Source organism: Callithrix jacchus, chromosome 3 (genome assembly GCF_049354715.1).
Source record: "Callithrix jacchus isolate 240 chromosome 3, calJac240_pri, whole genome shotgun sequence".
Taxonomy (NCBI): domain Eukaryota; kingdom Metazoa; phylum Chordata; class Mammalia; order Primates; family Cebidae; genus Callithrix; species Callithrix jacchus.
In genome coordinates, this window is record NC_133504.1 from 18,036,317 (window position 1) to 18,050,038 (window position 13,722).

The window sequence follows — 13,722 nt, forward strand, 5'->3', positions numbered from 1 at the left end:
GTTTCTCAGTTACTGCCTATTGAAGATATACTTACATAATAAATAACACCAATTCTTTTTATAAGATACCACACAGTTTTCATAGGAAGCATAGCCTTTACCAATGAATATATAGTTTTCATAGTAAACAACTATGCATATAAAATAATTTCATAAAGGTAACTACAAATGGTAAAATTACACTTAAACCAGATAATTATTAAGCATGTTAAGTTTACTACCAAAGACAGCAGCATATTGCTTGAGGCTCAGATATAGTCCTAAACCCAGGGAATTGGTAAAAATTAAAATTAAAAAATGACTAGGTCATCCACTCTATTCTCATACAGAATGGTTCCCAATAGTATGTGACTTAATTTTAATTCATCCAGTTTAAAATGTCCTTGGTAATAACAGATTCCTACTGCTTTGCTTAGAAGTCTACTAGCAGACTAGTTGGTATTGACATAATACTGCGGTTAATTGTACCTTCTAGATTTGGGAAACCAGACTGCTCTGCACCAATTCTATAAACCTAATTAGATAATGTAAAGTTAATTTTTTCCTCAAGTTTCAGTGTACCAGTTCTTGTACTCAGTGAAGTGAATCAGGTCTTCCTGCCGGCAAAAACCCTATGAAGGCTGGGGAGCCTAGAAGGGAATTTATAATAGTGCAGAAATGAGAACATTTCACATTTGGAAATATTCAGGATTCTTAGCAAGTGAAGCAACTGAAAGTTAGCTCTTCCCTCTCCAAAAAGATGTAGGCCCTGGGTGACTGCAGTTCAAGTTGTCTCAGTGCTGCTTTCGGGACCACAGTGCTGAACAAGAATTAAAAGGTAAGCCTCATTTTTAAAAACTAAGAGTACTGAAATGCTGAGCATACAGTTTTGCTATTCTGTTTTTTAATACACTCCAGTCAAATTAATATGCTAAAAACTGAAAATTGCCTAATGTTCTCAGAATAAAATTTCTTTTCCAACTTTAAGTATAAGTTACTTTTCTAGTCACAGCTTTTCAAATCACTGGGTTTCAGACCTGAGTAAAAAAATGACTAATATGTGTTGCAATATCTAGCTTATATAGTATTATATACTATCACAACTAAAATATGTATACATAGGTGTACACACACACACACACACACACACACAGAGTTGTGGGTAGGGAGAGGTTGAAAGGCACATAGTTATGGTAGCCCAGATACAACCAAAAATGGGTTAAGTTCCTCTTTGATAGTTACAGTTCTTTAATAAAACTTCTTCTCTATTGGAATTTCCCACAGTGAAGATGACCATTCATGACCTGAACTTTATCATCTAGGCCAGTTTTCCTGGGCCATAATATTTACTGATGCCAATGACGATGCTGTTACAGTCCCTTCCTAGACCAAAGTACTACTGGTTAGCTTCGCAGGCAGGTAATGCTTTCACAGCCACTTGCTTCAGCTTTCATTCTAATCAGTCCTCAAATATTGTAACACTTGCATTTGTTGATGGCCCTGCCCTTAAAATAATTATTTTTGCTCACAGTCAGGCAATAGTGTCTAAGTCATTTTACTTCCATCTATGTCTTCTTCCTCTCTCCCCACTAACTTCCTATAGCCTAAAAGAAGGCATTTTCCATGTTTCTTGCTTCCTTCACACATTTTTCTCCTCCATCCACACAGATTCCTTTAACATACCAATCAGCTCCCTGAGCTTCAGATACCACCCTCTGGCCAATGAAATGCATCCACTTCTGATTCCATTCTGAGCTCCATCTATTTGGTTAGACACCTTCACTCGACTGACCTGTGGTCTATAAAATACTCTATGCCCAAATCACATTTTTCATTTTGCAGCCCCCAAATCTATATAACGTCTAGACTGGTACCGCTCAAGGCAGGATCACTGGACCAACAGTAACAGCAACCCCAGGGAACTAGTTAGAAATGCAAATTACCTGCTCTACCCTAAGTCTACTCAATCAGAAATTCTGGGCATGTGGCTGAGTAATCTGCTTTCTCACACCCTCTAGGTGATTCTGAAGCCTACAGAAGTTTGACAGCCAGTGCTTTGGACAGTTGTATTCCTCCTAAAGGCATCAACATCCTTCCTTTCCTTTACCATCAAGAATGATTCCTCCTCCCACTGGGCAATTCTATTATACTCCCAACATCTCTCCCTCTGTATTCAGTTTCTAGGGACTTCTCCATAGTTTACGCTTCATTATATCCTTCAGACATAATTCTCTCGTCACTGAAAGCTAGCTTGCACTGTTTCCGGATTATTCCCTATAGCCCAGCTCTGACATTCAAAGTCTTTCATGGCTCAGATTCTATTTATCTAAGGTCCTCTATTCCATTCCTCTCCACCCAATTTTCCAGCCATGTAGTCCCCAGGATTGGTCACAGTCATTTACACTGTTGCACACAGTCTCCTCTGTCCTCATCCCTCCAACATGTCTTTTTACAACACAAGCTCTCGGACAGCATCCAGCCCCATACATTAGATGCTGCTTTCTCTGTAATCCCACAGGACCCGGTGGACTTAACTAACACAGTTTTGTTTTACCAACCACAACCCTTCACTTGTGGCCCACACACAAACTGTGGCCAAAATGGGTTATTACTCATTTTGTTTATCTAGGAACATTTTAAGCGAGACACCCATATAACTTACCATCCAACCCGGGGCACTTCCGAGAGTGAAAGGATAATAATGGCTAATGGGCAGTAAATGTAAACTAAAACAAATAATCACTCAAATAACAGACCACAGGAGCCACACATCCCCATCATCTGAGTCCTGACTATATCTTCAAGCAATTCAGAACTGTACTCCCTCCAAACTCAACAAACTCTAGACATACTGGCTTCAAACCCACCCTTCCACCCCATTCTCTTTTTAAAAAAAATTTTTTTGAGATGGAGTCTCGTTTTGTTGCCCAGGCTGGAGTGCGGTGGTGCAAGCTCCACTTACTACAACCTCTGCCTCCTGGCTTCAAGCAATTCTCTTGCCTCAGCCTCCTGAGTAGCTGAGATTACAGACGTCCACACCTGGCTAATTTTTGTATTTTTAGTAGAGATGGGGTTTTAGCATCAAGATCAGAGAACACAGCTCTGAAGTTAGAACACCTCAGAGTGAATCCTGGCTCTACAATTAAGCGAATGACCTTGGACAAAGACTTCACCTCTCTATACCACACCAGTCTCATCTATAAAGTGGGGATTCCATCAAATTGCAATAGAGGGTGGTTGTTATAAATAAACAACAAAATACATGTAGAATATTTATTTGGCCCAAAGTAAGGATTCAATAGCTGTAAACTATTATTGTTGTTGTTATTACCGAAATCCTTAGCTACTTTTCAGATTGTACATTCATTCTTCAGGAATGAGAATCAAAATTCAAAATATGAACAAAGACAATTATCTAGTTTGAAGCTGAATAATCATGATCATTTTCCTGCATTCAATAGCTACTCAAATCTTGCTGACCAACTTTTTTAATAACTCATTAGAATTTCCACATATCCTGTTTACAGATGGCTCAAGCTCAGAATTTTGCTTTTCATTCACGATGCATTATTTTCTCTCTTCCTGTTTCTCCAATTTACTATTGTCTGATCTAACATGGTTTATACAGAAACCCAAATCGTATTCCCACGTTATCTCCCATCCCATGCAACAGCCTAAATCACAAAACAGACTGCTGTTCAACAGTTTCCATTCTCTCTTTACTAATAATTGTGCACTCCTCAAAAGGCTATTTTAAGCCTTCTCCATCTACTGGTTTGACTTGACAAAACATATCCTTGCGACAGTTCTTATACTACTTCTTTATATTGCTACCAGATTAAGGAATAGCTCTCCCCCACCCCCAACTAGATTGTGAGAGCAGGAACTTCCACTTCAGGTGTTCTCAGCGTTTTTTTATGGGGTCTTAGGGAGGGGAGGATGAAGAGACAGGCAGGGGCAAGGAGGTGGTAACAGGTAACAGGGCTTATGCCTGACTTCACACAGACCACTGGAGGGGAAATGTTTCCACAGAAGTGATAAATACAGCAATTCTTAGGAATTTGCCAAACATTTCCAGAATGTTCAGACCTATGTGGGAGACATAAATGGATGTACTTTAGTTTGTATGAAAAACATTTAATATGTGCCTTCCATAAAATCAGCACCAGGAAAGATGAAGGAAATACTCAATGAATAGGAAACATGAACCCTGCCTTCAAAGGGCACACAGTCAGTGGTTGGAAGCCTTGTTTGGTTTAGAGGACATTTAAGAAGCATGAAAGCTTCTGATTATCAACCTAGAAAAAAAATGCAGATGCATGCAAAAGTTTGAGTTAATTTCATGAAGTCTATAAACCCTAGATTTCTCACACCTGGTGATGTGAGAGTTTTATCATTTTTATGTGTGTGGGGAGAAGGGGAATGGAAGATTGAAAACAGCAAAGAAAACAAAAACCAATCTTAAGGCGTGTAGCCTGGGAAACAGAACAGTGACCACTTAAGACACCACACTTTCACTAAGTAATAGCTTTATCCCTACTAGTATAAATGGAACTTCCATTTGAAATACACTCTCATGTTCAAGGGCAGAATTTTTCAGGTTACAACTGATCATCACTGAGATAAAATGGCTTTGGAAGGTGGAACTTCACTGTCAGGGTAATCAATTCAGACACTAATTTTCATTTAAGCTCTATTTCTTTCAAACCTGTTAGCTTACCTATCACTGACAGATATCAGTCCAAGGCCTGTTAGGAATCAGGCCGCACAGCAGGAGGTGAGTAGCAAGCAGGCTGGCAAGCAAGCATTACTGCCTGAGGGCAGCCTCCTGCCAGATCAGTGGTGCCATTCGATTCTCACTGGAGCATGAACCCTATCGTGAACTGCCTGCAAGGGATCTAGGTTGCACGTTTCTTAGGAGAATCTCATACCTAATGATCTGAGGTGGAACAGTTTCATCCCAAAACCATCCCCCACCCAACCCAACCCCCCACCAGTCTGTGGAATAATTGTCTTCCATAAAACCGGTCCCTGGTGCTAAAAAGGTGGGGACTGCTGTTTAAATGGATCTGTCAACATTTCCTTTAAAAACCTTTATTTTCAGAGGCTTATGAGTCAACTGTAGACAGTCACTCAGGGCTAAAACCTGAGATAAATGGTGTCAGTCTGAGACATATTATAATTCATTTAATAAAAGGAACTTTCTGTGCTTTGCAAGTCTAAACAGATAATCTTAAGAAATGCTAAACTTAAAATATCCAGAGGTCAAAGACTAAAAAAATAAGGCTTCCCATAATAATAAAATACAAGAAGGTATACATTTTGCCTTCAGCACTTTGCATAATGGAACAAATAATCTATCATCCGAGGCCTCTTGACACCTTCACTATCACATCCAATAGCCAAATCCTGATGCCTTTGCATCTTTAGGAGCTTTTGAATCAATTTACTTTTTTCTATCTCTACCAGTTCTGGTGGGGGTTGTAATTATTCAGGTGGGACATGTGTTTGCTCCTACCAATACAAGCAAACACATGTCCCACCTAAATAATTACTACCCCACCAGGACTCCTGCTACCTCTTCTATAGACAAATACATACTTTCTGTAGGCAGCCACAATGATCTTTTCAAAACACATATCCAGTCTCCCCTATTTAAAATCCTTCAATGCCTTCTCACTGCACTTAAGATCTATCCTTAGCATGGTCTACAAGATCCATGCTTTCCTGTGTAGCATCTTTCTACTTCTCTTCTCATTCTCCATGTTACAATATTTATCTCTTAGTTTCTCACTGTTTCACCCATGCTACCTCCTGCCTCAGGACCTCTGCACAAATGCTCCTTCTCAAGAATGCTCCCACCCACTTCCAGGTTAACTACTCTTCTTGAAATGTTCAGATTTCACCTCAAAAGTCATCTGAGTAGGCAGCGAGGCAGACATGAGCAGGGCAGGAAAGCCCCTCTTCCCCACCCCCAACCAGGAATGTCAGGTGGTCATCAAGTGATGATCAGGCAGTTATTAAACTGTCTGAAATATACTTGGTGACAGCCAACACCATGGAAAGGCAATCTCCCAAAGGATAGAAAACATCTAAAGTTGGTGATCAGCAGGTTCCTGATAAGATCTCAGGAGTTGGGTGAGTGGGCTCCAGCATGTGCCCTAATAGGCAAAATGGCAGCTTTTAACTGGTATATGCCCTTCCTCTAGGAAGGCTCAACTGGTAAAGAGAAAAACTCCCCAAGTGAGCATGAGTACAACTGCTGTGAACGCACTGCATGGAGCCCCTCGCCACTGCTGTCAAGCCTCTGCACTTGCAGACAGACCACCCCAAAGGAAGAAACAGGGGAAAGAAATGCAAACCCTGGAATCAGGCCAATGTATAAAACCTCAAGTCCAGGGTCAGATGAGGTACCTGGATTTCTCAAATCACCCACATGGCCCTCTTCAATGTGTACTTTACTCCCTTCCATTCCGCTCTAAAGCTTTGTAATAAACTCTCACCCCTGCTCAAAAACTTGCCTTGGTTTCACACTCTGCCTTATGCCCCTCTAATAAATTCTTACAAGGAGATAAGAATCGAGTTGCTTCAGACCTGTATGGATTTGGTACTGCTAACAGGCATTTCTTCAGGTAAGGCTTTTATGGCCAGATTCCTCTATTTTCATGCGCCCTATGGTTTTCACTATGAAAGCATGTAGCACAATTTTTATCTATATATTTGTGGAGGTTTGATTACTGTGTGGATTTTACAAGATCCATGAGATTAAGGACAAGTATTTTCTTAACAACTAGTACCATGCTTGGTACATAATAGGCATTTAATGTTTAAATAAATCAATATTTAAAATCACACAAGAGAATATAATCGAAAACGTAAGGTCATTTTTCACATCATTCACCTCAGAGAAAGGGCAAGAGGCCCAGAGACGGAAGGAAATAAGAAACATGTTTCTTTTGTCTTCACTCCACAGGTGGGCAGACCTCAAACCAGGAAATAGCACAGATGTGGAAGGACCATCTCAAGTCGTCTAGGCTGTAACAGACTTTAGCGTCTGAATTATTCATAGTTCACGACAAAAAGTGGCACAGGGCAGATGGAGCCACAGGTACAAGCTTGCTGGAGTAGAGGCAGAACCCAGACCTGTAAATTGGATCGTTCAGGCCATTTAAAGGGATCCAAAAAAGTCCATATGTAGATAAGCATTAAAGAGAAGCAGAGATTTCACAATGGGTGGAATATTTACAATAATCACCTAAGTAAAAGAACCACAAGGGGGAGGAGAAACTCAGGAGTCAGAATCCTCCCTACAGGATTTGTCCTTCTAGCACTGTATCTTAAAAGCTTCCTAGGTTAGTCTTTATTAAAGGGAAACAATAATCCCTTATTTATGCTCGTTATTCATAAGCTACACTTTAAATTGCTTACATTACTATTTACCAGGGAAGCCAATAAAATGGTCTTTCTTGCTCTTCTGATACGCAAGCATTCTTCTTAATGTTAATTAAGTCTTTAAAATCTAGCTTTTGTCCTTGATAAATTATAGAAATTACACTGGATCCACTGAGAAACTTTATTAAGTACACTGAAACAAAAAAAAAAATCAAGATATCATCACATAACAGTATTGAAATGGGCCTATGGCCCACCCTTTATTTGCACTAATAAAACGTTCCACGAGTTGGAAGTGATGCTGCTGTTCCACTACCTCTTTCAAAGACCATCTGAAGGGCGGGACATTCTGAACTAGTCTTGCCAGTTTTTCGTCAGTTTCTCTCCCAGAAAATAGGGGGCTAAACATTTCCAGCTGCATGTAAAAAGCCACCTGATGACTTAAAACAAATATCCTCAATTGCAATTTTCAGTTATCCTTTGTCAATAAGTCATATCGAGAGGAAAATCATAAAAAGGTCAGCATCACTCCAAGAGCTGAGAAGCTTAAAACCGCAAACGTTCTGAAAAGGAAAACTGACACTTTTCATTATCATCCATCCCAGATATTACAGAGATTCCACTGCTGTAGACTTCAAATACTGAAACTTACAGATTACATCTAATCTCATGATATAGGCAAAGAGCTGATAATGGGATCTCCTCTTAGGATTCTTACTCTTGAAAGGACGCCACAAGCCTTTCTGCCCAACTTCGTGACGCTAACTTTCCAGAAGGAAAGTTGATAAACATGACATAGAAGCAATGCTGATCACATTTGCAAAAAGCACTTTGACAACACAGAGCGACTCGACTCCTCCTGCAGCCTCGCCGCCTCGGCGGTCGTGAGCCCCTCACGCCCTCTCCAACTCCCCATGTCCAGGGATGAGGAAGCAGCGGGCGCAACGGTTCATCCAGGGGAAAGCAGGTCAGGGTGCAGGCGAGGCCGCTGCGCGCCGCCAGCCGCCGGGTCAGTGAAGCCACAGTGGCCGCGGCCACTTCCCCGCGCGGCGCGGTTCCCGGTAACTAATGTTCCGAGGCGCCTGACTAAACCCTCCAAATCCAGGGAATGCCAGCGCTCACTCGCGCCCTGGGCGGCAGACAAATGCGTCCCTGAGGAGCCGCCGCCAGCTCCGCGCCGCCGCTCCCCTCGGCGTCGGCCTGAGGTAGCCGGCAGCAGCCGGCGCGGGGCGGCGGGGCGCTGACACAAGTTAGTTTTCCGGCCGGAGCAGCCCTGCCGCAGCCCGGGAAGAGGAACTGCTCCTCCACCCCCGACAGCGCCCCAGCGCCGCTAGAGCAGGGGCTTCCCCAGGCGCGGAGTCGGTGACGGGGAACTGGGGGCGGCCGGCGGGGCGGGGACGCCCCTCCGCCATCTCCCGCCAACCGCCCCTCCCTCGCCCAGGGACGCGACGGGGACGCGCGGTCCGGGCGAGGCCTCAGCGGCTCCTCGCACCCCGGCTCCCCGCCGCCGGAGTTGAGGGGGAGGCGCGCTCTCCGTAAGAGCCGGAGGCGGGGCGCCATCGCCCTCCCACTCCCGGGCGGGCGGGCGGGCCGGGGGAGCCCGGTGCTGCGAACACCCCCAGACGGGAGGCGGCGGGAGGGGAGGCTGGATCGAGGGGCCTGGTCCACAGGACCGGCGGTGGCGGCAGCGGCATCTCGCCTCCTTCAGGCCTGTACGCGCCACAGGCCGCAGCCTGGACCAACCCCGCGTCCCCCGGCTGCGAGCGCGGCGGTCCCGGCCCCTAAGAGTGGGACGCCTGGCGGCCGCGGCCCCCAAAACCCGGCTCTCCACCCGCTCCGCCCGCAGTCCCGGCACGGAGAGCGATCACCCGTGCAGCTGCCGCCGCAGCGCGAGTGTCGGCGGCTGAGCCGGGGCGGGGAAGAGCCGAGGAAGGGGCGGCGAGGGGGCGGGCCGGCGGCGGCCAGGGGGACGGGGTGCGCTGGGCTCGGTGCCCCCACGGCCCGCGCTTCGCCAGCACCACCTGCGGAGCCTACGCGGTGCCGCGACCCCGCCGCCCCCTGCTCCCGCCACACGCGGGCAAACAAAACAAGTTGCAGGTAGCCGCCGCCGGAGGGGGCCGGGCGGTTCACTCACCCTCATCCTGCTCAGCGGGCTCGGGTCGTCCGGCCGCGGGGTCAGGGAAGACCAGAGGACCACTAGCCCCAGGAAGCTTCCCACCACCAGCAAACTGCGTAAGATGAACCCAATCTTCAGCCTCATCTTCCTCCGGCGGCGAGAGACTCACAGCCCGGCGCAGCCGCCGCCACCGCTCTCCCCTCCCTCCTTCCCCCTCCTTCGGCTCTCCTCCTCCTCCTCTTCCCCCCACCCCTACCGCTACGGCTGCCGCCCTCTCCGCTGCCTGCCCTTTCCAGCTCCAGATCCGGAACTCCCCTCGTCTCTACCTTCCCCCGGGCTCTTCCCTCCGCCCCTCCCGCGGCCCCCTTCCCTCCGGCGGCCACCGCAGAGCTCCGACCGACCCGGGCGCCTCGCTCTTCCTGGCAGCCTTCCTTTCTACCTGCCCCCTTCCAGATCCGCAGTCTCTGCTCTCCGCGAGAGCCCCCTTCACAGCCCCCCTGCTACCTTGCAACTAACTTGCACTTTCCCCAGGTCTGGTTCTTAGCCTTTGCCCTGCAGCTCAGCTCCTTAAAGCCTTCAGATTCCCAAACTTTTATTGCAATTATGGACCATAACTCCGTCCCTAACGTCTGTGCCCTCCGGGAAACCGTGACCCACCGCCCCTCTCCGGCGGACTTGGAGGGGCTCTTGGCTGCACCACTTCCCCTAGACCCACTGCCCTGAGCCCCCTACCGAGAGGCTTGCAGGAAGCCAACCAGGAAGTGGGACTACGGCTGCTACTGCAGCAGCAGCTCCACGTGGCTGATTTATAGCTGACGGGTTTTTTTTTCTTAGTGATTGTTCTTGGTTTTTCACACGGCTCCTTAAGGTGGTGGATTTGTAACCGAAAGGCCCAGGTGAGATGTGCAAATATCACTGTATTGGAGGAGCTCACTTGGAAAGCCAGTATTTCTTTTGAGCTAATGAAAAGAAAGGCATTAGTCTTACGCCAATAAGCAATACCAACCTTGTTCACGGGCTGGTAAGTTTCAAATCCGAAGACCACGGATTTCAGGTTTTTAAAACAACTCCATCCTCATTGCCTCCTTCAGACCTGATTTTTGCCACTTGATTTCTGCTTTTCAAACGCATTTTTTGCCTATGTTACCTAAATTACAAAAGAAAGGATATTGGCAAATGTTTAGCCAAATTCCCGACTTGAGGAAATAATTTTTCTGCCCATATCTCCCAATAAAGATGCCTATGACTTTATACCAGAGTGTATGTAATTACATTATCAGTGTACTATATCCTAAATTGCTAATTTAAGTAGAACAAAACGTTTTAAGATTTTATCTAGAGTTTTGTTTTTGTTTGTTTTTGAGGCAAAGTCTGGCTCTGTCGCAGAGGCTGGAGTGGAGTGGAGTGGTATGCGACTTCGGCCCCCTCCGCCTCCCTGCAACCTCTGCCTTCAGGGTTCAAGCAATTCTCCTGCCCCAGACTTCAGAGTAGCTTGGACTACAGATGCATGCCGCCACGCCCAGCTAATTTTTTTTTCTTTTAACTTTAGTAGAGTCGGGGTTTCACTGTGTTGCCCAGGCTGGTCTCGACTCCTGGGAGCAGGCAATCCACCTGCCTCGGAAGTGCTAGGATTACAGGTGTGAACCATGGTGCCTGGCCTATCCTAAGTTTTAAGATGGTGAAAGCTGATTCTTTTTTCTCATACTGTGTTATATCTGCAAGTTTTTGCTTTAAAACAAAACCCAGTTATGTAAAGTTTTAGAATGAAACCTTTTAAATCATCAAATAGATAAAGAATTGTACCAGACTACCTTCATGTGTGTTTTAGCTTGGCTTACAATAGCTAGGATATCGGGTAGTTCTGCAGATACTATAATTTCAGAATTTCCACAAAATATCTAAAGTGATGGGTTCTGGAAATGTAGGATGGATTGTGGTTAGGTGTATTATTAGTTGGCTGAATGATTGTACACCTGTAGAAGTCCACTGTATAGAGCACCTGGAAAAAGGGACTGTCAAGGGTTAAACACAAATCACTTCTTGATTCAGCAATTGTATCAGCCCCTTAGGTTAAAACCAGTTGTTTTAACTGGAAGCTGAGAGAGATTTCCCCTGACCATTTTTTGGTTTAAAAAAGAAAAAAAAAAAAGATCTAGAATGTGTAATTCATGAAGTATGAATCTGCCTGGTAATGCGATATGAAAAGTGAAGTCACCATTTCTTGGTGATGATTCAGGTCGGTGTTGGACCCAGGAGTCTCCTGTTAATCAGTACCCTGGTGATTTTGATCCCCGTAATCTGGGCACCACCTTTGGAGAAACACTGAAAGGAAGCAGGGTGGGGGGTTGGGAAAAGTCTTATGTAGATAATTTTGAAAGGCAGGAATAGGCTCATTTATGGACTCAACTTGAACTGTTCAGAAGTGAGGTGGACTCTTCTTTATTTATTTTTTGAGTCAGGGTCTTGCTCTGTCACTCAGGCTGGAGTGCAGTGGCACATTCATAGCTCACTGCAGCCTGGAATCCTGGGCTCAAGTGATCTTCCTGCCTCAACCTCCTGAATAGCTAGGACTACAAGTGTGAGTCATAATGCCCAGCTAATTTATTTTTTATCTTTTTGTAGAGATAGGGTCTATTGTTGGGTCCTGTTGCCCAGGCTGGTCTGAAACTCCTGGCTTCCAGCCATCCTCCCTTTTTTGTCTCAAAATGCTGGGATTACAGACATGAGCCACCATGGCTCACCTGGACTCCTTTTTCTAGGAGAAAGAGACTGGGCTGGAAATAGGTAACTTACAAGGTGTCTTACTGTGACCATAAGAGAATAATTTCATTTGAAATCAGCAGCTGAAGTCCACCTGAATAATTAAATCTTGCATTTCTGCTATTTTCACAGGGGAGACAGCTTTTTATTATTAAGAAAGTGGGAAGCTTGGTCCAGCATAGTGGCTCACGCATAATCCCAGCACTTTGGGAGGCCAAAGTAGGTGGATCATGAGGTCAAGAGATTGAGACCATCCTGGCCAACTTGGTGAAACCCTGCCTCTACTAAAAAATACAAACTTTGCCGAGTGTGGTGGTGCATGCCTGTAGTCCCAACTACTCGGGAGGCTGAAGCAGGAGAATTGCTTGAACCCGGGAGGCAAAGGTTGCAGTGAGCCGAGATGGCGCCACTGCACTCCAGCCTGGCGCCTGGCAACAGAGGAAGACTCTCTCAAAAAGAAAAAGTAGGAAGCTTTATTTTTACTATTATGATCATCGCTGCATAAATATGCAAATGAAAGTGATACCTATCATCAAAGTATTGGGAATGGTTCTTTGAAGGTCCTGGTATTCTGAGAACATCCTGCCACCACTACCACTACCCTCCCCCATTTTTAGTTTTACATGTAGAGAACTTAAAATACGTGTGAAAGAATATATAGTTAATATAGTTGTATATTGATTAATAGGTATATAGTTGTAAAAGTTTATGTTTCTCTGAAACCTAATAACATTTAAAAGAAACTTCAAGTAAACTAACACAGGAACAGAAAACAGAATACTGCATGTTCTCACTTATAAGTGGGAACTAAATGATTAGAACACGTGGATACATAGACGGGAACAGCACACACTGGGACCTATCAGAAGGTGGAGGACAGGAGGAGGGAGAAGATCAGGAAAAATAACTAATGGGTACTAGGCTTAATACCTGGGTGATGAAGTAACCTGTACAAACCCCCATGACACAAGTTTACCTATGTACCAAACCTGCACATATACCCCTGAACTTAAAAGTTAAAAAAAAAGTGCAAGTATACCTTAAAACATACACCCATTGCAATATTTGCTGGGAAGCAGACTTTGTAGAGTTAACAGAACTCTAGAAAATGAGGAGCTACATTCAAAGCTTAGGGCAAGATAAATCACGTATGTCTCTGAACTTAGGGCTATCTGCTAAACAGTGATTACAATGCTCAACCTCACAATGTTCTCAAAAGTAATAATTGAGATCAAGTTCATATATAAATATAAAGTACACTTAGTGTAATGGGACAACTCTCAGGTGTATGTAGCTATACTTCTTGTTTTATGAATGCTGCAGTTTCTGGGATAATAGTCACTAAGGAAGAGGGTAGAGACTAGAACTGAATGAGATGGACACAGAGATAGCCAAGAGAAGCATCGTCCTCTGCCAAGTCATGGGGTCATGTATGATGGATGGTGACATGGCATCTTCAGCTCCGAATCCAGCTG

The 13,722-nt window shown here is 45.0% G+C and overlaps 1 protein-coding gene across 6 annotated transcripts in view; it reads right to left on the reverse strand.

The window, feature by feature from the left end:
- Positions 1 to 9,694, reverse strand: part of GALNT7 (polypeptide N-acetylgalactosaminyltransferase 7) — a 157,515-nt gene extending 147,821 nt beyond the window's left edge. For all 6 annotated transcript variants that reach the window (XM_035292624.3, XM_002745216.6, XM_078366255.1 and 3 more), the window contains exon 1: positions 9,506 to 9,694. In XM_035292624.3, the coding sequence (XP_035148515.1) occupies positions 9,506 to 9,631 (126 nt within the window). In that variant the 5' untranslated portion in view covers positions 9,632 to 9,694. The remainder of the gene's footprint in view (positions 1 to 9,505) is intronic.
- Between the last annotated feature and the right edge of the window lie 4,028 nt (positions 9,695 to 13,722).